This window comes from Calonectris borealis, chromosome 3 (genome assembly GCF_964195595.1).
Source record: "Calonectris borealis chromosome 3, bCalBor7.hap1.2, whole genome shotgun sequence".
Lineage (NCBI taxonomy): Eukaryota > Metazoa > Chordata > Aves > Procellariiformes > Procellariidae > Calonectris > Calonectris borealis.
In genome coordinates, this window is record NC_134314.1 from 111,422,214 (window position 1) to 111,447,713 (window position 25,500).

A 25,500-nucleotide genomic window follows, 5' to 3' on the forward strand; every position below is an offset into this window, starting at 1 on the left:
TGAGCATTAGTTTTCTGTGAAGAGCTAAATATATTAAGGCTTTTTACAGTAGTAAATCAGATACCTTGATGCAATCAAAATTTTCCTGTTTTGCTACCACTGAGGATGGGCTCCATGGCACTTGGTGTTTTTTCTCTTTGCTTGTATGATATGTCTCAAACCTTCAAGTTGGTGCATTCAGGTGCTGCTGTAGAAAGATTTCAAATAGCTGCTTTCTCCTTTCTTCAGAAGTGCCTATAAAAAGAGACCTTGTTCCTAATGTGTCTGCTGTGACAACAGGTGACCTGCTATCCAGTTTTGTGATGGAAGTAGCCTTAAATCAACCTGTTGCTGAATTCTAAGAAAAATCTGAATAACTGCATGGAGAGTTTCTCCCTTTACTATTTTCTGCTAGCTATGTCAGCCAGCCTCATGCTTCAAGATCTGCAGCCTTGAAAATGTTCCAGGAAAGATTTTTATGACTGGCTTTGCCAGTGGAGGCAAAATGCTAGTGTATTAGTACAGGCTGCAGTATAAAGGACAGCAAAACAGTAATATTGTCTGTTTTCCTTCCTTGCATACCTAATTAACATACACAAACTGAGTATAATGACTGCATTAATTACTACCACTATCCCTGACCCATAATCAGGATTCACTTGATTTAAGACTTCATTGAAGCATTAGGAATACATCTCTGAAGGATAAGTCATTCTTGGCTGAAATGTCACTTTAACCTTATTCTCTCCTCTATAAATCACAACAGAGTGTGGTTTTCTTCTCTGTTGCCTTTGGTTTTTCAGAATGCTCCATTTTGGATTCATTTCTTGGATACCTTCCTGCTGCACTAAAGCCACAGAACAGCCTTATTCATGAGCAGCAGCTCAGTTCTGTCCAGGTGGGAGAATAATAATTGAGTGTTACTGGTTAGAGAAGAAGACACCTTTTATTCTGGGAGGAAACCTCATTGGTTTTCATGAATTAAAGTTAGGTTTCCTTACAAGCAGGTGTTACAAATTTCTCACTATCACCACACTGAAAGAACTGAGCTGTTGTCAGCAATTAGTCTATTGGTCTTCAGAAATTTTAATTTCAAAGATGGTTTCTGTAATTGTACTAACCTCTAAGTGGCCTGTAGTTTGAGAAATGCAGCAGAGGCAAAGCATCATCTGTTGTATGAAATAAAAATGTACTTTGTCATCATAGAAAAACATGCCCTTCTGTGTGGCATTGTGGTTTATTCATAAACTTTAAAAATTAAGTTAAAGATAATTGCTGCTATGTATTTTAGGCTGAGCTAGTAACAAGAAAGAAATCATTGGTAGCAATTTTGTGCATCTAACCAGAGTTTTTTTTTTTTTCATATTTAAATAGGTATATGTCAAATACAATCATTTTATAACTGTCTTTACAGCTGAAGTTGCGAGACCTTGCTGGCCAGGCTCTGGCTTTTGTTCAAGAACTTGTAACAGCTCTTTTGAACTTCCATACGTACACTGAGCAGAAGGTACAGATCTTTCCCATTGATTCTGCAACAGACACGATATCACCGTTAAATCAGAAGGTAAAGCTTACAGATTTCAGCTACGAGTATATTCAATTATGTAGACTTTCATGAGTGAATAATCTTAGTCATGCAAACTTCTACCACCTTTACCGGAATGCTATGAGCGTGTTCCTGAGAAGCAGCCTCTCCTGCACGAGAAGTCTTTTCTATTGGGTGAATTCTCTGAATGTGGGCAAAGGTGTAGCTGTAAAGAATCTTTTTCCCCTGTGCCTCTGCTACAAGAGCAATATGATAGTCAAATCAAGACTTTGTTTTTTAAGCGCTAAATTAAAGTGCATTTGTCAAAAGTTCAGCTGACTTATTTTAAAATACACAAATATTGCACTGCCAAATGGATGCTTGCCTTAGTTAATGCACTGGGGCATGGGAGATGTTGAGATAGAAGGTCTTGTGTTTAAAGTGTTTAACTGTAATGTGAAATAAACGGGATGTAAGTTAGGCTTATGAAGGAGAGAACTTGGACTCTGTTCCCTTGTCAAAAACCAACTTTATAATCTGATTTTGGGCTATTTGTGTAGAGACCTTTCCTGTAAGTGTTCTGAAGCTTCAAGTCTGTAAAGCATGTTGAAATCATTGTGAGAAACCTGACCTGTCTCTTTCTGTGCAACTCCGTGGGAAGACTTTTCTGAGAGTATCATTCAGAGTTGTTAAGCTGCATCTTTTGACTTTCTCTTTCTATGCCATGAAGCATGAAAAGAACTTCGAGCACAAGGATTTCTGTGGGGATGGATATATGTATGCTTTGGAATAAAATTGCTTTAACATCAGAGTTGTTGACTTCATAGTGCAAGTGGACCTGTGTGCGTTTAAGTTGCTGGATGGCAGTATTTTCTGATTGAGACTATAATTTCAATTTAGTAGTTTGTAGGGCTCGGACTTAAGCTACTGAAAGGGACATGATTGGCATTCATCAAATGGCTGCAATGCACGTAGTGGCAATGTTAACTATCACAAAACTTCCCTGTTCTTGGGAAGACCTCCTTTAATCTCTTTGCAGGCAACAAATATGCTTGTGGAGGTGTTTATCCACTAGAGAAATCCCACTCTATTTACCTTCTCAGTTGTTTCAACTATTTGAATCAAGAATACACTTTTACAGAGATTCAGCACAGATCTTAATTTGAGAACAACATTTTCTTGCTCCTGCCACCAAACATACTCAAAACGGTATATCCTTTTGAAAACTATGCGGCTTTGTCATCTTCCAAATACTTTGGGGCAGGAACTGTGTCTCGTTGTTTATGTGGCCCAGTGTGGTGACTGGATTCTACAGACACTACTGCAGTTTACACTAGGGGAATAAAATCAGGTTTCTTAGACATCACTTCTCACGCATTTTTTTTCTTAATGTCCTAGTTAACACTTCTTCGTTGCTTTTCAGCAAAGAAGTGCTTTCACAGAGCTGGAACATGCAACTTAATCAGAACTGTAACTTGATTCTCCTTTTCTGATAATTGACTCTGATTCAGTAGTTCAGGCTTTGTTTGTTTTCAAAATTATGTCTTTTGTAGTCTGCCCCATTGTGTATTCATGACCTAATTGCCTTGGTGCACTGCCACCTCTCAGGGCTTTTGCTGTGACTTTCCAGCGGTGAAGCATCTTTTATCACTCACCGAAGCTGCTGTTGCCTTCTGTATTTTTGATTAATTTATCTATTTGCTTGGCAAGTGTTCTCAGTGTGATCTTAGCTCCTCCACTGAGTGGTTCAAAAACCTCCCCTCAATGTGGTAGAGAAAATGAGACAAGTGTCAGGTAGTGGCTTAGCACACTTGCACTGATTTATTTTTCCCCAACTCCAGGTCTTGTCTGGCGCTTTCGAGCTATTTTCCCCACCAAACACTCAAAGTAGATGTGGACAATTCCTTTTCAGGTTCAAGTATTCCTTTTCTCTTTAAGTATTGGATTGCTGGGTTCTGCTGGGTCTTCAGCATTGTGCCAGATAACTCCAGTCCTCTCTCTTGCAACACAAGTCAGGAGCGTTCTGCATGTGTTATTTCTTCCTCCTTAGATTTAGGAATTTTCCCTAATTCCATCCAGATTTGTGCATGCATGAATGAGAGCTTGGCATCTCTCTTTTCTTGTTAACACTGTGTTACTGCACTGTAATAATACAAGAAAATAATTAAAATTTCTTGTACCCTGTTTGCCTGGATCTTTAGCTACTACTGTGGTATAAATAATCAAAGGTGAAGGTATCTTTCTGTGGGGTAAAATAAAAACCAAGATCACTTTTGACTACCTATGTCAATCTGTGGAAGAAGCTTTTTGTAATACTGTGGTATCAAAATTGAAAGCTGACGGTACTGTTGCATTTTGATTATTTGCAAGAGTAAACACCTTTGTTCTCAGGTATACTTTTTTTGAAGGCGAAATGAGCCATAGAATTTACTTAAGCAGTTTTTAGCAAAGTCAGGCAGTTCTATGAGGCCAAAGTTTCATAATTGCCCAAACCTGTCATAGTTCTTGAGAGTAAGAATTCTCCCTTTGATTAGTTACTGCTCCATCCTTTGCATTGGCGTAAGCATGCTTTGACCCATGTTGAAAACTGGACTGGATATAGATAAAGATTAAAATGTATCTCTTGCTATCAGTTTTAACTTGGTTTAGTTCTTCAATACTTTGCACAGCACAGCATAGCTGTGCAAATGTTTGTGCTGATGCACAGGATAAGGGCTGAGAGGCAAACCACAGCTGGGAGGAAGGTAGGATAGTTTATTCTGGTGGCTTAATGGTGCATGAATCTAGCTGTAATTTGATGGAGTTGAGCAAGGGATGCAAGAACGTTTAAACTTAGAAAGCAGGGGTTTGGTGTGCTGTGCATGGCAGTTAAATTGAGATAGAGTGCTGTGGCAAAGCCCTAGATGGGGTTTTGCCTGGACTTCCATTGTAGTCTTCACTATTTCTCACTTTCCCTCAAGGTGTGTGTTCTGTAGAAGAGGTTGCTGTACACCAGTTGACTGTTATATCTTATTATTGATGTTCTGGGGATCATTTAAGATGATAGGTGCTTTGCTAAAGTGGACTGTTCAACTGTTAACTTGAAACAGTTTGCAAGAGCCTTCAGCGAGCACCATTTTAAAATCTCTCTGTACTTAGTTCTCACAGTATCTTCATGAAAATGCTTCCTATGTTCGCCCTCTGGAGGAAGGAATGCTTCACTTGTTTGAGAGTATTACAGAAGATACTGTGACAGTCCTGGTAAGATTTCTTATTTTTAGTATTGAAAGAGTTTTTTACAGAGCAAAAATACTTATGTGTTGTTTTTCCTTCCAGGAAACAGCTGTGAAATTGAAGGCCTTCTCAGAACATTTAGCTTCCTACTTATGCTTTTTAAGAAAGATTCTTCCTTATCAGTTAAAAAGGTACTTTTGATTTGATAGATCAAATTAAAGGGGCACGAAGTGTCAGGCATGCAGCATTGTCAACATCTACAGATCAAATGCTATATCAACCCTTAAAGCACTCTGACTTAAAAGGCAGAACTCTTATTTTTTTTTTTTTCTGCTGGTTTTTGAGCATTTAGGTTATGCATGTCTCTTTCAGCTGGACATTAGAGCTAAACCCATGTATTTTAAAGCCTCCCCCCCCCCCCCCCAGATGAGACGTTAATTAAAGTTGCACAGATTTTTAATGTTTCTTAATGTTATTCAGTAGGATTGATACTATTCAGGTATGATACACTGAAACTGTTAATTTTTGAGCCTGTCTGAAGATTATTTATCATGCAGTAAATATAGGAATGTAGTAAAACTTGGCCAGATACACATCCCTACTGCAGTGAAAATCTTTGTTCCCAAGTGGGTCAAAGGGCAGTGAATTATTAGTGCAAAGGACTGCTTAAAAAGAGGATTTTGGATTAAAGAAGAAGAAAAAGTGTGTTTTATGCCTTCTTTGTACCTGTTCTCCTGCTCCTTAGGAAGCAAAAGGTACATTATATGTAGTAGAAGAAAAAGTCTTTAAACTGATGCGATCAATTTCTTGCCATGAGTGTAAACCTTTCCTGACTTGTGACTGAAGCCCCTAAGAGTGGGGATAATACATGCACACAGTAATTTTCATGTGTTGCTAAGTTACTCTGATATGTTAACCTTTCTAAAATAAATTTCTAGTCTATTGTTGCTTTGGACTGGGGATGTAAAGAACACTAGCTACCTACTCCAAAACTCATTAACTTGTTTTTTAAAATAATTGCTCACTTTTTAAAAAAAATAATTCATATATTCCTAGTTTGGAAGAAGAGTGTGAGTCTTCTCTTTGCACAGCTGCTTTAAGAGCTAGAAATATGGAGCTACACAGAGACATGAAAAGGTTGACTGCAGCCTTTGAGAAGCTACATACATACGTTAGTCTTCTTGCGTTACCAAGTAAGTGCCAGTTTTGGCTCCGTTGGTTACATTGTGACTGGAAGCTATAGTTTTCCTTTTGGACCATTTTAAAAACCAACCAAACAAACAACCCCCCCAAAAAAAACACAAACAAAAAACCTAAAACCCCACCACACGAAAAAAACACACACAAAAAATCCCACTTCTGTGATAGAGGAAAACAAGGTTAACGCTACTCTTCAGGTACAGCCTAATTTACGGGGCAAGTGAGTTCTGCAGTATGCTCTGTCATATTGGACCCTCTTTGATCCAGGCTGGGAGACTGAGTGTGCTGTAGGGTGTTTCTTTAATGCTCCACACTTGTCCTTCTGGATAGACATGGGCACGGTGCAGGCCTGGAAATTACCAAGCAGTCACATGTACCACATTTTACGTAATCATAGTTAACTGTAGAGGAGAAGAAATGACTGTAGGTTTTTATAGTACGATTGATAGTATGTCTTTTGTCGTCTCTTAATCACGAAATTGTTAATAAACTACATTTTATTACTAATTATCACTTCCAGCTCCTCCTGTTCTATCAAACTACAACTCTCATGGTAATGGCTAAATAAAAACAAGTAAAGCCTGTGTGTGTGGGGAAATTATGTCCAAATGCATAATGCAAATAAGAGGAAATAGTTATTGTATAGCTAGGTTATTTCAGTCTTCACTCTTTAGAAGGACCCAGATGGTCCTTCCTACAACAGTGAGCATGTAAGTCTTTCTGCATGCATGATTGCTTTTTGAGACCAAAAGAGTGGATATTTGCAAAATCTGAATGAAATTTAGGGAACTTGGAAGTCTTTTACCTGCCTATTCTGGCAAAATTTGGTTTATCTATATATCTAATATTAAAAGAAGGGGAAATTTAAGTAAATGAATCTGTTATGATTCTTCAGTTCTAAATGTTTCTAGTAGGTGGAAATCGGATGATTTTTCAAAGCTAACTTTTGTCATTCATAGTTCAATTTTAATTTTTTTTTTTCTTTCTTCATGGTACTTTTAGGTACAAAACCAGAAGGACTTCTTAGGACAAATTACAACTTCGTGTTTACAAACATTGCTACAAGTCTTCATGGATTTCACGATGTTTTAAAAGGTGAGAGTACAGGAATAGTGGTATGTTCCAGCTCTGCTTTTTTTCTGTTTAACGTAGCGCGCATGCACTCTCTTTGTAACAATGTTAAATGTGTAATATGTGATAAATCTGGTTTGTTTTGCCTTTACAAACTAAGATAAGAAACTAAACCTGCTAACTATGTTTTTCACGCCTCCATTCTGTTAGCTTGGTTCTTCTAAGTGGCTGGAATATTTAATTGTGGCACTTTAGATCTTTCTGAGCATTATCACTTTAGTTACTGAACTTCATTACTGTAGTGGAACTAGCATACAGAATGGAATGCCATTAAATATACATATTTTCCCCTGCTTCTGTACTGTTGACCTAGTACCTGCCTTCAAAGTGGAATCTTTTCTTGCATTTTTTAGGTTGATTACTATTTTTAACATGAATATATAATCAAAGCTTACAAAGAAGTCTGATTTCCTTTTGAAACTTAACTTCCTCCTTGAAAATGGCTTACCTTCCTTTTATCAGAAGGACATGGATATGTTACATTTTCAGTGAAGTGATGCTTGGTTAAAACTCAGAGTTATAACACACTGATGTTTCTGCATATCCTAGAATTTCTGAACCATGTAGCTGTTCCCAGGGAGAAAATAATCCATATAGGTGAATTCTTTTGATACTAGTCAGCTGTTTAAACATTAGGCTTTTATAATTTTAAGCAAAATGGTTTTTTGTTTTTTCTAGTCTTTTAGTAATGATGTCAATAGCACTGCCCCATTTTGCAGTGTCCCTGTTTTAAAAAAAAAAAAAAGATACTATTAGAGATTGTACCACAAACAAAATGAGACACTAAACCAAGAGTTTTGTAACATAGATAAGTTTATTGATAAATACCTTCTACCTCTTGATATAGTTACTATTATAAAACCAACCCAACTTATACTTCATCAAAAGAAATAAAGAAAATAGAAGCAAAGTACTGAAGAAAAGTGTCAGTAGAATTAATTAGCTAGCAGCAGAAATGTTGTGCTTAACACCTCACACTCCCATACTCCAGAACGCTTGATTTGTCACCTCTCTTCCCTTTCTTCCCTTCCTTCCCAATGCAAACTAATTTCCAACTGCTTAAGCTTGCCTCAAATTATAACTTCTGGTGGTGATGGCTTGGCATTTCTCCATTGTGTAGCAATAGTACTTTAAGATAGGTGCAAAGTGTTCACTTGTCAAATAATTACTTATTTTTAATTAGGCCAAGTTGGGAATGTTTGTTTTTACATGATAAATACTTGAGTATTTTTAAATTTTGGCGCTGTTGAAATTAATTAATGTATTTAAGCTAAGACATTTTTGTGAATGGCTTTCGAAAAGTTTTGTGGGTTTTTTCTCTCTGAATGCTCTTCTGTTGATTTTGCCTGAAACAATTTTAGACTATAGGAAGTAGTATTCTAAACTTCTGGTAGTCTTTTAGATTTGCTCTGGCAGAATTAAAATACTCTTCCCTTCTAAGCTATGTAAGCTTAAGACTCAGATATTGAACATGACTAAAAGTTCTACCTTTAGTGTCCTGATGTAAACACACAGAAATGGGAAGTGTACTTGTGGAATGAAATGCTAGTTCAATGTGAGCTTGGATCCGCTATATAGCTATTATTTTTGGGATACAGAGTACACTTAAATATACACCTTTATTCTGTCTTGTGTGACAGGCATAGTGTCTATTCCTTATGATCACAAACAGTTGTCTAAGGCGGTATACCAAAGAACTAAGAGTATCCAGAATAAACTTTCATACAACTTGCTTAAAGAAGGGAAAAGCGTTTGAAGCCTGAGGTCATAAGCTGAATTTGAAAATGGTTGCTTAAATAGACAAAAACCATAACTTGACATAAATGTGTGTTTTCTTTTTCTAGACATTTCCAAGCACTACAGTCAGAAAGCTACTTTAGAACAAGACGTTCCAACTGCCACACAGAAACTCATAACTACAAATGACTGTATTTTATCCTCTGTTGTGGCTTTAACAAATGGAGTGGGCAAGGTAATGGATATTTTTGTTTCAATATAATGCCCTAACTTGTGCAATTTAAAAAAACAAACAAACAAACAAAAAAACAAACAAAAAACCAAAACCCACAAAAAACAAACAAACAAAAAAACAAATCCCAAAACCCCCCAACCCCCCCAAAAACCCCTTAGTTGAATGATTTGGAAGATCTAGGTGTGCCTCTGATATTAATAATCTATAGTATCAGGTTTGTTCTAAGGTATTTTCAGGCTACAAGATAAAAACAACTGAATGGGTGATAAAAGTAGATACTGTGAAGAAGATGCTTTGTGTTAGTATGGTCTAAGTTACTGTGAATTTCTTGTTGTGAAGTCCAGTTTCACTAAATACTTATCTTTCTCTTGAAAGAGTAATTGCTGTTGTGAATCGTCCTGGTCAACTTAATTAGAGAAGTGACTTTTCTTGATGTGTCTAGATTGCCTCGTTCTTTAGCAACAACTTGGATCACTTCACTACTTCGTTGAGCTATGGCCCTAAAGGAGGAACAGAGTTCATCAGCCCTCTTTCAGCTGAGTGTATGCTGCAGTACAAGAAAAAGGCGGTTGCTTACATGAAGTCTTTGAAGAAGGTTTGTTCAGCTAGCATGCTTGCACAGAGAAAGCACAATTCAGTTGATAGTTGGTTATGTCAAAGAGAGTACAAACTAAGGATTTTCAGTATTTGGAATGGATTTTCCTCTGAATGAGAATCTTTGGCTGAGGAAATGGAACCCTTAGAGAAATAATGCTATTGAAAACTTTAGAGAGCATAGTTGCTCTCACAGCTGAGGGTACGTGCCAATACTGCCATTACCCATTTCCACTAATTATTTCTGTGCCAAGACTCCAAGGAGAAGAGGGTAGCTGCTTATTTAAATTTCCTCTACTGTTCACCAGGAATATGGAGTAAATGACGTCATATTCTTAGACTTGCATTCACTGGAAGACAGTGGAGAGCAATGGCGGTTGGAAAAAAGCACCTGAAAAGGAAGAGAAAATGTGCTGAACCAAAGGATTGAACACTGCCAGATCTCCCAGTTGTCTCCATTAAAATTAACGATTAAGTGATGGTGTACTTAACAGTTATCATTAAATCACTTAATGCAATGTCTATAAAGTGAACCTTAAGATGCATTTGATCATTATGTAACACCTGGGGTTTTCTGAGCACTTTTTAATCAGGTGTGCATTTGGGGGTGGTATTTTTTGTGAGCTTAAACCGTTTTTTCTACTGGCTGGTAAACACTTGGAAGATGTTTTTCTTCCCTTTGCTAAATTAAGCAGGGCAGTAAGAAGATAAAAGTAGAATACATATTCTGATCTACTGTGAAACATGTTTTGAGGTTTCTTTTATCCTTCTGCAGCCTTGTGCAGATTCAGTGCCTTATGAAGAGGCTTTGGCTAATCGCCGAGTTCTTCTGAGTTCCACAGAAAGTAGAGAAGGTCTTGCACAACAGGTATTCTGGTATAAATTTTACTAACATATATGATAGTGTATTTTAGAAAGGTAAAGTAGTATCAAATAGTCTCCAAATATTTATGTGTGTGGTTGTTTGTACATATGACTTAGTTTGTAGCTATGACTTAGTCGCCATCACGGAAATGTGGTGGGATGAGTCACACGACTGGAGTGCTGCAATGGATGGCTATAAGCTCTTCAGAAGGGACAGGCGAGGAAGGAGAGGCGGTGGAGTAGCCCTGTATGTTAGGGAGTGCTTCGACTGTCTAGAGCTCGATGGTAGTGATGACGAGGTCGAGTGCTTGTGGGTAAGGATGAGGGGGGAGGCCAACAAGGCAGATATCCTGCTGGGAGTCTGTTATAGACCACCTAGCCGGGATGAGGAGGCAGACGAAATATTCTACCAGAGGCTGGCAGAAGTCTCCCAGTCGCTAGCCCTTGTTCTCGTGGGGGACTTCAACTTTCCGGATGTCTGCTGGAAATACCACATGGCAGAGAGGAAACAGTCGAGGAGGTTCCTGGAGTGTGTGGAGGATAACTTCCTGACGCAGCTGGTAAGCGAGCCCACCAGGGGAGGTGCCTCGCTTGACCTGCTGTTCACGAACAGAGAAGGGCTGGTGGGAGATGTGGTGGTCGGAGGCCGACTTGGGCTTAGCGACCATGAAATGGTTGAATTTTTGATACTTGGTGAAGTAAGGAGGGGGGCCAGCAAAACCGCTACCATGGACTTCCGGAGGGCGGACTTTGGCCTGCTCAGGACACTGGTCGAGAGGGTCCCTTGGGAGACAGTCCTGAAGGGCAAAGGGGTCCAGGAAGGCTGGACGTTCTTCAAGAAGGAAGTCTTAAAGACGCAGGAGCGGGCTGTCCCCATGTGCCGCAAGAAGAACGGGCAGGGAAGGCGACCGGCCTGGCTGAACGGGGAGCTCTGGCTGGGACTCAGGAAAAAAAGGAGAGTTTATCACTTGTGGAAGAAGGGGCAGGCAACTCAGGAAGAGTACAGGGATCGTGTTAGGTCGTGCAGAGAGGAAATTAGAAAGGCAAAAGCCCGGCTAGAACTCAACCTGGCCACTGTCGTGAGAGACAACAAAAAATGCTTTTATAAGTATGTTAATGACAAAAGGAGAGCCAAGGAGAATCTCCATCCTCTATTGGATGCGGGGGGGTACGTTGCCACCAAGGATGAGGAAAAGGCTGAGGTACTCAACGCCTTCTTTGCCTCTGTCTTTAGTAGTCAGAGTGGTTATTCTCAGGTGTCCTGGTTTTGGCTGGGATGGAGTTGATTTTCTTCCTATTAACTGGTGTGGTGCTGTGTTTTGGATGTAGTGTGAGAATAATGTTGATGACACGCTGATGTTTTGGTTGTTGCTAGGTAGTGTTTGCGCTAGTCAAGGACTTTTCATCTTCCCATGCCCTGCCAGATGTGCAGGGGGCTGGGAGGGAGCGTGGCCAGGGCGGCTGGCCCAGCTGGCCAATAGGCTATTCCATACCATATGACGTCATGCTCAGCATATAAGGCTGGGTGAAGAAGAAGGAGGGGCGGGGGCGTTTGGAGTGATGGTTTGTGTCTTCCCAAGTAACCGTTACGCGTGATGGAGCCCTGCTTTCCTGGCGATGGCTGAACACCTGCCTGGCGATGGGAAGTGGTGAATGAATTCCTTGTTTTGCTTTGCTTGCGTGCGCGGCTTTTGCTTTCCCTATTAAACTGTCTTTATCTCAACCCACGAGTTTTTCTCACTCTCACCCTTCCGATTCTCTCCCCGTCCCGCTGGGGGTGGGGGGAGTGAGTGAGCGGCTGCGTGGTATTTGGCTGCTGCCAGGTTAAACCACGACATCAGGGTACTCAGCCCCCTGAGCTGGAAGACAAGGACGACGAGCAGGATAAACCCCCCATAATTCAAGAGGATGAAGTTAATGACCTGCTACGCCACCTGGATGCTCACAAGTCTATGGGGCCGGATGGGATCCACCCGAGGGTACTGAGGGAGCTGGCGGAGGAGCTTGCCGAGCCACTCTCCATCATTTACCAGCAGCCCTGGTTAACTGGGGAGGTCCCGGACGACTGGAGGCTCGCCAATGTGACGCCGATCTATAAGAAGGGCGGGAAGGAGGATCCGGGGAACTACAGGCCGGTCAGCCTGACCTCGGTGCCGGGGAAGATCATGGAGCGGTTGATTTTGAGGGTGCTCACGAGCCATGTCCGGGACAACCAGGGGATCAGGCCCAGCCAGCACGGGTTCATGGAAGGCAGGTCCTGCTTGACCAACCTGATCTCCTTCTATGACCAGGTGACCCGCCTAGTGGATGAGGGAAAGGCAGTGGATGTGGTCTACCTGGACTTCAGTAAAGCCTTTGACACTGTCTCCCACAGCATTCTCCTAGAGAAGCTGGCGGCTCATGGCCTAGACAGGTGCACTCTTCGCTGGGTAAAAAACTGGCTGGACGGCAGAGCCCAGAGAGTTGTGGCCAACGGAGTTAAATCCAGTTGGCGGCCGGTCACGAGCGGTGTTCCCCAGGGCTCAGTACTGGGGCTGGTCTTGTTCAATATCTTTATCAATGATCTGGACGAGGGGATCGAGTGCTCCCTCAGTAAGTTTGCAGATGACACCAAGTTGGGCAGGAGTGTTGATCTGCTCGAGGGTAGGAAGGCTCTGCAGAGGGACCTGGACAGGCTGGATCGATGGGCCGAGGCCAACTGTATGAGGTTCAACAAGGCCAAGTGCCGGGTCCTGCACTTGGGTCACAACAACCCCAGGCAACGCTACAGGCTTGGGGAAGAGTGGCTGGAAAGCTGCCCAGAGGAAAAGGACCTGGGGGTGCTGACTGACAGCCGTCTGAACATGAGCCGGCAGTGTGCCCAGGTGGCCAAGAAGGCCAATGGCATCCTGGCCTGTATCAGAAATAGTGTGGTCAGCAGGAGCAGGGAGGTGATCGTGCCCCTGTACTCGGCACTGGTGAGGCCGCACCTCGAATACTGTGTTCAGTTTTGGGCCCCTCACTACAAGAAGGACATTGAGGTGCTGGAGCGTGTCCAGAGGAGGGCAACCAAGCTGGTGAAGGGCCTGGAGCACAAGTCTTATGAGGAGCGGCTGAGGGAACTGGGGTGTTTAGCCTGGAGAAGAGGAGGCTGAGGGGAGACCTCATCGCGCTCTACAACTACCTGAAAGGAGGTTGTAGTGAGGTGGGTGTTGGTCTCTTCTGCCAAGTAACTAGCGATAGGACAAGAGGAGATGGCCTCAAGTTGCACCAAGGGAGGTTTAGATTGAACATTAGGAGAAATTTCTTTACTGAAAGAGTGGTCAGGCCTTGGAACAGGCTGCCCAGGGAAGTGGTGGAGTCACCATCCCTGGAGGTATTTAAAAGACGTGTAGATGAGGCGCTTAGGGACATGGTTTAGTGGGCATGGTGGTGTTGGGCTGACGGTTGGACACGATGATCTTAGAGGTCTTTTCCAACCTGTATGATTCTATGTATTTGCATATACTGAAGCTTAAAATTAGACTGTAGATGCTTTATTTGTAGAGTTTTGAAAGTCAAACTTATCCGTGTCAGGCTGGGTTATCCAAGACTTGTTCTCCTGAACTTGCAGAATGTACACGTAGTTATAAGAGAGAGGATTATGCCATTGATATCTTCATTTATAAATACAAGAAGTCAGGCAATCTTTAATAATTCAAATAAATGCAAAATAAAGACAAGAATAAGGCATACTGAAGTATTCATTTCTAATGTTATGTACTGTTTTGAGTGCTTTTTTGGGCTATGCAGGATTTATTAGCACTGGTTAAAAACAATGATTTTTCTTTTCAGTTAAAGTCTATTAATAGATTAGTTTCATTCTTGCAGTGTGCGTAGGTTGGTTTTTTTTTTTTCCCTGGAAGGTGAGGCAGAGGGAGGTTTCAAATAAATGGTATTTGAAAAGCCTATACAATTTGCCCATCTCCTCATGTGAATGAGACTGGCTAACTGATTAATACTAAAACTTCTTTATTAGCTTGAATGTTCAGACACTGCTTGAGTCACCGTCATTGAACTTTTACAGAAGAAAGACTTTGGTGTTTTTGTTGTAGTGGCCAATGTTCAAAGTGTACTGGTAGGGATGAGGTGAATTTCAACAGAAATGTGTGGAGTGATATGATGTGTACTGTTCCATAGTTGATTTCTTATCTGGACAAGTGGGTTGTTCTGTCTGCGTGAGGTGGGGCAGCTGGGAGGGGAGAGATTGATTGTCTCTCTAGCATAGAACAAGGTGGTGCTAGTGCCAGGCACATATCTTTCAAGTTTTCATAAAATTTTTCCCTGCTTTGATTTTAACCTAATATGGTGTTGCCAGTTCTATGAGCTGTAACTTCGTGATGCATATTTCAGACTAATTAAATAACGTGGTCATTTTTGACATGACCACAGTTAAGTGTACAGCTCGAATCAGTAGTTGTTTGTCTGCTGCATTATTCATTAGCTCACTTACGTAATGGTTTAAAATACTGTCTTCAAACATTTCCTGTGTGACTTTTTTCCCCTTGTGTTCAATAACCTGGACTGTAAACTTTCCCTCCTAAAGGTCCAGCAGAGTTTGGAGAAAATTGCAAAACTTGAACAAGAAAAAGAACACTGGATGTTGGAGGCCCAGTTAGCTAAAATAAAGCTAGAGAAAGAAAACCAAAAACTGAAGAACTCTCTTAGTGGACATTTAACTGAAACTATACAAGAGCGTTCTGTTTTGCCAAATGTAGCTGAACAAAAGAAGGAAACCACAGAAAAGAGTCCAAGGGAACCTATTAAAAGTACTAGTCTGGTAAGTGACCTTTTTCCTTCAATAGAGAAAAATTCACTTTCTTCAGTAGTAGTACTGTTTGATCAGTGGAACACTAATAACGAAAGCTTTTTGACTGTGTTGAAATGCATTCACACTTGGGCTCCTTGTATTTGCAAAGCTGCTTGCTAGTACTTTCTGCAAAGTTTGGAACTTTTTGGCTTTTGCGACTTTGGTATCTTTAGTATCATGGAGACATTTTTGTAGTTCTGTACTTGTATGACTGAGGGGGAAATAATAGATGCTGAACTTCTAGGTTTTTCTGACTCTGTAGTCAGGAAGCCTTGCAAGTAGTGTATATCTCAGGTTGGCTCTGAGCTTCCAATACTTTTTTTCATCTGTAGGTATGTTAAAGCAAACGGAAGTAGGTAATTAGTATTTTTAAATGGGTTGGAAGACTTACTTAAGTTAGTGCAGTATAACTTAATTTTAACTTGAAGCCATTCAAGTTTTCAGTGCTGTCTGGAACACTGATTTTTACGTAACCTTCATAGGCACGTACAACTTGGGCTCAACAATTGCATTTGAATATGGCATGCATTCTGTCCTTGCTCTTCAAATGCCTTTCCTGCTTATTGCTAGTAGTTAAGAGGTAGGCCTTTCCTCTGAATTACCACTTCTAAAGTGGTATTAATAGGGATGTCATCTTTAAGAAAGAAACAATCTTCTTAGCTCAGCACTCGATAGAATTCTTCCCTTTTTTTTTTTTCTTTTTTCCTCCCCACTTTTCTGCTCCGGAATAAAAATGACATGTGAATTGTTTTGAAATCCCCAATTTCGAAGTAAACTGGCATCTTAAGTTTTTGATCCTGTATTTGATCCGTTAGGAGTTTGAGGAGAATGGCTTTTTCTAGCCACAATGTTTAATGTAACTCACAGGTCAACATATTATATAAGTATTTCCCATAAACCTAAATCTCGAGTCCTGTTGAGGTCAGGGAAAAAACCCTCTTGTCTCTATGAAGACATTCTTCCATGAAACTACTTATTCGCATACGCCCCGCTGCTGGAGTTCTGTCAGTGCTTCACACTAAACTGTCAAACTGGAAAGAAAGGAATTCAGAAGGTAGCCAAGAAATCCAAGATGGGTTTCCTTGCTCTTGAACACAAAAAGTAATGCTTCAATGTACTACTGTACCTCTGAATTAGTTTCATGTAATCAAGCAGTGGCATAATCAGTGGCATAATCATACAAGTTAGCTGCATCTTGTTGCTTCTATTGCTTTTTTCCTATGTACGTGGTAAGGCAAAGGATATATTTGGAGAGTTGGTGTCAGCTTTAATTCTGTTCAAGGCATTAATATGTATTATTACCCTTGTTTATGTTACAGGTGGAAGTACTTAAATTTGGTTTTCGTTTTAACTGTTGCAAGATTTTTTTAATTTAAAGTCCTATGACTGAAGCCAAAATGACTTGCAGCTATAGTATCTATTTTTGCAGTTCTCACTTAAGCATGTTTTCTTCCTTGTTCTAGATTGGAATGTTGACTATAACTACTGATAATGAAAAGGTAATCTGTTTTAAACATTATCAAAGTACATCTGGTAAATACTTTAATTCTGATTCTGTTAAACTAATTAGGTCTAAGGTCTAATTACCAAGAATACTGTCGTATAATGGCATGAGTCACCCGTGTAGTCTGTATACTGTATCTTCGTTTCTGAAATGCATCTCTTTCTTAACTTCTGTTTAGTGAACTGTTATCTTTTATTCACATAAGCAGTTTGGAGCAGTGTGAGCTATGGTCCAGATCTGCTCTCTGTAATTTGAGGAAAGCGTAGGTCTGTCTGTACTTCAATAACCCTAACTGCATTCCAAGCCTCAACTCTTAACTCTTGAGGAAGGGCTCAAGCTGCAGAAAAGTCACTGACTGTAGTGCTTGGTGTTTAACACTTAAGTACAGGCTATCCCAAACCGGAGGTCATGCTGAAAGAAACTTCAAACCAGCTGTCAGACTAAATGTTAACTCTTTGTTTAGCACTGCTATAGCGTAATGCTTGCCCCAGCAGGAACTTAGCAGAGTAAGATTCAGTGCTTTCCCTTTTCTGACACTGCAGGGAACTGATGTTTACTCACCCTTTTCTTCTGAAGGTATGGTTAAAAAGAGGGTGGGAGCCAGATAATAACTGATACAAGTTCTTAAAAGCTACTGCATAGTGCTGAACTTGAAGGTAATGACAAGTCATGTGAAAGCTGCCTCTAGTGGGTTACTCTATAACTTATAGTAAACTGGTGAGTTGTGTTTTTGTGGGTTTTTTGTTTGGGTTTTTTGGGTTTTTGTTTGGTTTGTTTTTTTTTTTTTAGTTCAAATGCCTAAACAAACTTCTGGAACATGCAACATAAGAAATAGTCCTGACTGTTGTGAGCTTCTGAAACTTAGTTATGCGAAGGAATTCTTTCTTGTTGGGAAAAGCCAGTAAGTTTTTATGTAGGTGAAAGCAGCCCACTTCTGCAGTGGGTTTTCATCTTCATCAGAGACTTGATATGTTAAATCAGGCTAACTTCTTACATCTTCAGTCAGCTCTTTGTCCTTTAAGGACGTCTGACACTAAGAGTTACCATCAGAGTGAAAAATTGCAGAGTGACCGGCTGTAATTTGTCCATTGTGTTTGGGGAATTTATTGCTTTCGGGTAGAGCAGCCAGGCTTCAGGAGGGAAGAAGAGAAGTCAGTGTAGAGGACAATGTTGTGATGTAAGTGTTCAGGCTACTAAACATAAATATCTGTTTGCTTAAATTTTTGCTTTGCCAGGCTCCAGATGTTGAGTCTCGTGAAGACCTGATAAAAAACCACTATATGGCAAGGATAGCAGAACTTACATCTCATCTGCAGCTTGCTGACAGCAAATCAGTACACTTTCATGCTGAGGTAAGCATGCAGGCAGTGTCTATACTGAAAACAGTAAATCCCTTTTTGAACTTACCACAGGCAAGTGTTATGACAGTGAGTTTAAATATATGGAACATAATGTTTCATAAAAATCTGTTCCTGGAATATGTGTTTTGGCTGTGGTCTAATATGCATAGAAATGGATACTGTAGAAAGATTTTTTTTTTTTTTTTTAAATAAATCCGTTGGTAGGCTTGTCTTGGGTGTATTAAGAAGTACAATGTGTATTATGTATAGGTTTGTTCATATAAGCTGAAGCAGCTGGCTTTAGTTACCAAGCTAGTTTTGACTTCATCTTAAAGTGATGCTGATGTCATTCAAAAATATTTGAGTGTATCATGAAGTGATGAAAACAGCTCTCCTCTGAGAGATTGGTTTTTAGGCATAAATTAACTTCAAGAATCAACAAAACAATTCATTGTATCTATGACTTCCTGTTTTCATTTCAAATCATAGGTAATTTTTCTTGAAAGGAGTGGCCATTTCAATTTGTGTAATTAACTGATGTGGAGTATACCAAAGCTCCAGGTTGACAGAGCAAATCCTTTTAAATATTTTTTTAATAGTAGATGACATAGTATGGAGGAACCATCTTTCTCTGATATTTGAGCAATGTATGAAGTGAGTTGTTTGTATTGCTTTTTACTTATGAAATATTTCCTAGTAATTTTGTGAAAAATATGGTATTTGGATGATGGGCTATATAGTAATTCTGTAAAATGAAACAAAAATTTACTGTTAACTGTTACATTACCTTTGCATTTAAAAATGTGTATAAGCTCTGACTAAGTTGCTTGAAACGTAAGGGTTACAGAAAGATGGAAACATCCAAAGCCATCAGTTAAAGGTGGCACAAGGCAATACTCTGGAACTAACTTTCCTCCCTTCCACGCTCCCTATCCTCTTCTGATTGACAGTGTCGAGCACTTGCCAAAAGACTGTCTTTAGCAGAGAAGTCCAAGGAATCGCTCACGGAAGAGTTGAAACTAGCTAGTCAAAACATCAGTAGATTACAGGCAAGTAAAATGTTATATAATGCAATAGATGTGTTTCATTGTGTGTAAGGGGAAGTTAGAGGGGAAAAATTACGACCATTGAGCGCGGTCATGCCTTTACTAGATCTGTAGTTATGTGATGCAAAAACTCTAATGATATGTAGAGAAGAGACTTAAATAATACGCTTCAAATCCCAGGTATAAAGTTGAAGTAGAACATGCTTGCAAGGAAAGGGTTATAGTAGTCAAGCCTGTGTTTTAGCACACTTGATGTCAAGGTGTTTTATGAAAATGTTTTTGGTTTTTTTTTTTTTTATGTCCAGAGGTGTGGTTGTGTGACTGATTTCAGTGGCTTGTTTCCCTGTGCAAGGGGAGGATTACTTTCTATACAGCCAGCACTTGCATCTACTCCTCAGTTAGATGTGATGCTGACGAAGCTGACTACACATCAGTCCATTTAACTTAGAAACAGGACTAGGAAAGTGATGAAAGTGCAGTTTCCTAAATGACACACTGAATTCTTAATCCTTTCTAGCACCTGGGACTGAAAGTCTTAGAAATGCCAGGGTGGTTTTTTGAGACGGATAGCTTAATATTAAGCAAAAATAACTTTGGGGTAATCTTTAAGAAGCAGTTGTTGACAACAGATAATAAACTCTTATACCAGATGTCCTGTGAATGTCCTGTCCCTTTGCCCTTCCCCTCCACACAGTTCAGAAAGGAGCCAATAGTAAAATAAAGCGTATATAAATATTCAGTGCTTAAATGCCTTTGTGTTTTCTTCATATTTAGTTCATATCTTTATTGCTCACCTGTCTGAGATGGTGAGTACCTAAAATGCTCCATGCAGGCAGTGAATATAATGATAAACACTTAAAATAATTGTGTTCATGAGCACAAAGTGCTCTTTTGATCTGTTCCTTTAACAAATTCCACAATCAATAGCCAACTCAACATATGTTCACCTCCAATTACATCTTAAACTTCCTAAGAAAAGATAGCAGGCGCACATTTGTATGTTTAGTAGTCTGCATAATATTGAATCATAGAATTGTTTAGGTTGGAAGGGCCCTCTGAAGGTAATCTGGTCCCCTCCTTTGGTCATAGCAGAGACAGTGCAGACCAAGCTGTTGAATCGGGAGTTTCCTGTACAGCCGTGCTGGCCTTCTGCCACAGTTGCTCAACTTCGTAAGCACTGGACTGTTCTTTGCTCTGTCCTTGATCATTCAGCTTTCCTGGGCTCTGTTAACTTCCAGGGCAGTTTTACCTGGGATCTTGCCAAGCAGACCTTGAAAAAGCCAAAATCTACTCTTCTTAAATCTTGGGTTGCTGTAATTCTTCATCTTGCTTGCTTCCCTCAGGATCTTAAATTCCACTAACTCATGGTTGCTGCAGCCAAGGCTACCATTGGCTTTCACATCCCTGACCAGCTTTTCCTTATTTGTGAGTAACAGGTCCAGCAGAGAGCCCCTCTGAGGCCTATTGATCACTGGTATCGAAGAGTTCTTTACCACGTGCAAGGGAACTCCCGAATTGCTTGTGTCCCACCTTGTTGCCCTTCCAGGAAATGTCAGGGTGGTTAAAATCCCTCATGAGGATCAGGGTCTGGAGTTGAGATTTCTATTGGCTTGTAGCAAATGCCCCCCATATCACCCTTGTTGTTCTCCTCTGATCCCTACCTATGAGATCTTGATTGTCTTCAAACCACTCCTTCACGTAAAGCATGACTTTTCCCCTTCCTATCCTGTCCTTCCTAAAGGGTCTGTATCCCTTCATCACTGCGTTCTAGTCATGCGCACTATCCCACCACGTCTGTCTAGTGCCAGAGAGATCATATCTCTGCAACTGCATGTGGATTGCTGATTCCTTCAGCGTTGTATGCCATGGATGTTCATGCACAGGCCGTGCTCTAATCCTATAAACTTTACTTGTTTCTTGGCTGGAAGCAATGTTGGAAAACTTAGCTGTTAGTCTTTTAAGTAAGCTGTAAAAAGCAGGGGAAAAATTATAAAGGAAACAGAGCAAAAATAAGGGGAACAGACCATGCATGAAACTTCAGGTAAAAGAAAAATAGCTATTGAGTTTCTTTCAGCAAGTGATTTTTTTTTTCCAACGGTTTAGCTTAATTGCACACATTCAGCATCGAAAGTGTAGCTTACTAAGTGGAGATAGAAGTTGGCTGCTTGGCCACTTGTCACTAATATTGAGCAAAGGCTTCTGTTTTTTTTTTTTTTTCCCCCCTTAGGATGAATTGATGACAACAAAGAGAAGTTACGAGGATCAGTTAAGTATGATGAGTGACCATCTCTGCAGTATGAATGAAACATTAACTAAACAAAGGGAAGAAATTGATACACTAAAGATGACTAGTAAGGTAAGTTGCCAGGTGTTGACATTAAGCACTGGCTGCAGTTTGGAGGTCTGTGGGTTGTTGCATTTGGTATTCCTGCAGTACTACCCTTTAACAAACCAATTCACAAGCTATAATTCCTATTCTCGGCCAATTGGAAAGAAAACTCCAAACCTGGTCCTGCATATTTCAGTGAAGAAAAAATTCTTGCAAAACATACACATGGGAAAGAAACGCTTTATGTCACTGCTTCAAAGTAGGCTTTCAAAGTGTACCCTCTGGTGGATGATCAGCACCTTTTTTTTTTTGTTTGTTTATATCTGTTGAAAATGGAACTATTTGCAAATCCATCTAGTGATACCAGGTGTTTATGATTAACTTATTGGTAGGAGTGTCCTTCCTTCACTCCTGTCTTGGTTGTAGCATACTTTGTGCTTGTCAGCTATTCTTTTTCTCTGTTTTATTTCCATATTCTAGCTTTTCTGTCTCTCCTACGTAGGAATGAAAAATTTGCCACTTATGTTCTTCTGTGAACTTAAAATGCACATTTAAATTTTTTTCCAAGGAAGGAGTCTATCCATTTACCAGAAACAAGTTTTTGACTTACCTTTATGTTAATGATGAAAAATACAGAAGTCTGCTGTGAGCAGTCAGTGCTTAAATCATGGTATATCTTATCCTGACGGTTCTAGGGAGAAACAGATCTTGTGAGGGCCTTTGCCCTTCACTAGTCTGGCTGTGAAACTAATAAGGTAGCATTATTCTCCTCAATTGTGGAATTCATGGAAGCAGATTTCACTGAAGGGTTAAAAAAAAAAAATTCCATGTTTTGATTAAAGATCCCATTACATCAATTTTTATTTTTGAGTAGACTCTTCCCCTCATGTACAGAACAGTTTTTCTCCAGGTGTCAGAGTGTTTTGACTTGGCATCGCAATCTTTTAAAACTACTTTTTGGTGTATAAGCGCTTGTGTTTTTAGGGGGAAGCTCTTGGCTACATACTGATCATAGCACTGCATGTTTTTATAAAAGCTTTTCTGGAATTTTTCACTTGTCATACTTTCAAGACTTGAAGTGGTACTCTGTAAGGAGGTAGTTCAGGATCTCGCAACAGTAGACATGGATTTTCAAACGTTACCAAATGTAGAAGGTGATTTAGTTGAAATCAAAATGATGCAGTTAAAGCCATTATCACTTGGAGAGAGTTGTTGGTTAGATTTAAAAACAAATGTTATCTTAAGGAAATAGGAAGACAGAGAATTGCCAGCAAGTAACTATTGCACAAAAGTTTATTTTAAGCTACACGTTGGCTTTGTAGAATTGTTGCAAGTCAAGTGTGGGTTGGTTAGTTGTAGAACAAATTCTTTTCTAAACTAGGAATATTCTGTATAGACCAAGTTAAAGTTAAATTTGTTTTGGAACAAAATGATAGGGTGGGGGATTGATTTTAACTTGAGGCAATTATCCTATAAGGTTTATATTTGAAATATCACTTAAGGGTGAATTATGATTTGACTTGCCTTCACTGACCTTACAATATTAGTGGTATTAATACAATTGAGTGTCTTGGGACATAACTCAAATGTCTCTTTTCCACAGGTTTCAAGTGAAGTAAGGTACTGTTGTGCTTATTTGAAATATCTGGTACTTTCCTCTGTTATGCCTGTAAAGACAACGATTTTCAGAGCAAGCAAATACAAGCTTCCATTATTAAAAGCCTATGGACTGTTTATTTTCAGTTTGACTGTTCTTTGTTTGCTGTAGGCATAAATTATCAGACGTCAGGTTTTACATGTTGTCTGTATAGATTTTCTTATCTGAATTACATGTTCTGTTCACTTGTTTCTTGTTGCAGGGAAATTCTAAAAAGAACAAAAATCGATAGCTTACAGCTAATCAACTGTCTTCGGAAGCTGCTGCTGCAGAGGATGCAGTTAGTGAACATTCAATGTCTAATTCCTGTTTGTTACAGGAAGCAGAGGTGGTATTGGGTCTAGTAAAAACTGATTTGGTGCTGTAAATGGCTTTAAAATATTTAGAACTTGTAACAGATAAAACAGAATTTAATGTTGGCTTTAAACCAGGAAATACACACTCTGTGGATAATTTATATAGTAATTACCTTCAGTTTTTACTGTGCACTTTTTAAAACTAGGTTTTAATTTCATGTAATAACTTCAGATTTTGTATATTTTCAAATATGATTATGCATTAACAAATTTGGATCAGTGCAGTAGTTGTCTATTTTTGAGTTATATGTTAAACTGTCAACCTATGTACATTCCTTTACTTGTTAACAACAGTTTAAAAATTAATTTTGAGACTTTTTTGGCCATGCAAGCTGTGCCGTTACTGTAAATGTCTTATTCCTAATCTCAGCCCTTTTGAATTAATTGGAATTGTGGCTTTAAATGATTTCTATAAATTCACACAAGTAAATGGGATCAGTATTTTATTTTAGACTGCAATAGTGGAAGCTTTTTGCTGCTTGTATTTGGCACTTGGGATTTTGAAGTAAAGAGCACAAGTAGCTGAATTGGGATACTTCTATGAAATTGCTTTAAGCCCTTACTTAGGCATTTTGTTTACACATACATGTATATATATATTTGTTGAAATAGCTGTTTAAAGCTAGAGGAAATTGTGATTGTAATTTGCCCCAAAACAGTGAAGCAATATATGTGTGTAGAATAGATCAGCTTACTGTGCTTTCTTACAGTAAAGAAGAATATGAAATATGTAGAAGATTTAAACACTGAATTTGCAAAAAGTCTTCATGGAATTAAGTCCTGATGGATTCACTGGGGGGATGCACATGGCTTTTCCTTTGTTTTGGGAAGTTTGTGAACTTTAGGCCTCTCCTGAGATTTTTTTTTTTTTAAAAGTGAAGTCTAATACTATGAGTTTTCACAGCATTGATTATTTAATTTTTTTTTTAATCAGATGCTGTGCTGCTCCACACTTTACACTGATCTTCTGCTCCAGATTTTGCATTATGGCAGTTATTTGTCCCTAAGGGTTTACTCTGATAACAGCTGTGTTGATATGTATTATTAGTATGTAATAATAAAATCAACTACATGAAACCAGCTTGACTTTTTTCTTGATTCTGGTTATATCCAGGTTGCACAATGTAGTATTGTGGTGAAATGTTAACAGCTGTTCCTGGTGAGGTGAGCTTAAGTAATTAAATCAGTTTAGTTACTCTTAGTAGTGCTTCTCTTTATTTGAGCCAGGCTGCATTTCTGTACCTAATGCTGCAGTGTGCAAAGTACACCGAGTCCACTTTAGCATTTCTCACCTTCTTGTCTGCCGAAAGGCAAACAAGCATCGTATCTGTATTGATCGCAGCTGTGGAACTGCTCTGATACGGTTTTTCCTTTTAAAGACAAAATGGATGTGGTAATGAAACTGGAGAGGAGATGGGGAGAGTTTCTTACCAGCATTGTGTTGAATTAAAAACTGCACGGTGGCGCTAATGAGGGTTGGGAAGTGTTTACTTTCTCTGTAACCTTTTTATTGAAGCAGATAGAGCTTCCACTGTTTCAATTAGGGTTGGAAGCTAATTGCTTTCTTCCAATTCTTTTGAAGCTGCCTTTGCTGGACTTTCATCTTGCAGTGAAGATACTAATTTATCTTATTTTAATTCTCTGGATCAAATTGCTAAACTTCTTACTGATGCTACTTCTCATAGGTGGCTGCATTCAGAAAAAGGTTTTGCTTATGCCACTTTTGAAAGGCCTAAGTAAAAATATATTTGGGTGTCCCCTTCACCAATCAGCAATAAACTTGCTCTGGAAGAGACCATTTTGATCACTCAAGCTGCCGTCAGTTTTTCAAGGAGATGTTTTCACGTAAGTTCCAGACAATCATAAACTACCAATACACAAAAACAGAATCTTGGAAAAAAATTTAAAACAGTATTTTGGATACTGTTGTAGTAATACTGTGAATGGGCATAGTATTTTACA

At 39.4% G+C, this 25,500-nt stretch overlaps 1 protein-coding gene across 9 annotated transcripts in view; it reads left to right on the forward strand.

Moving 5' to 3' along the window:
• The window catches only part of PPP1R21 (protein phosphatase 1 regulatory subunit 21), a 37,466-nt gene extending 12,848 nt beyond the window's left edge, over nt 1-24,618 (forward strand). For 4 of the 9 annotated variants that reach the window (XM_075147332.1, XM_075147329.1, XM_075147331.1 and 1 more), the window contains 14 exons: nt 1,394-1,543; nt 4,643-4,744; nt 4,820-4,908; nt 5,774-5,910; nt 6,920-7,012; nt 8,893-9,020; nt 9,463-9,615; nt 10,390-10,482; nt 15,043-15,276; nt 16,770-16,805; nt 18,046-18,162; nt 19,101-19,199; nt 21,424-21,552; nt 23,385-24,618. In XM_075147332.1, the coding sequence (XP_075003433.1) occupies nt 1,394-1,543; nt 4,643-4,744; nt 4,820-4,908; nt 5,774-5,910; nt 6,920-7,012; nt 8,893-9,020; nt 9,463-9,615; nt 10,390-10,482; nt 15,043-15,276; nt 16,770-16,805; nt 18,046-18,162; nt 19,101-19,199; nt 21,424-21,552; nt 23,385-23,414 (1,590 nt within the window). In that variant the 3' untranslated portion in view covers nt 23,415-24,618. The other 5 variants (XM_075147333.1, XM_075147330.1, XR_012673185.1 and 2 more) reach the window with 5 other exon arrangements.
• The last annotated feature ends 882 nt before the right edge of the window (nt 24,619-25,500 follow it).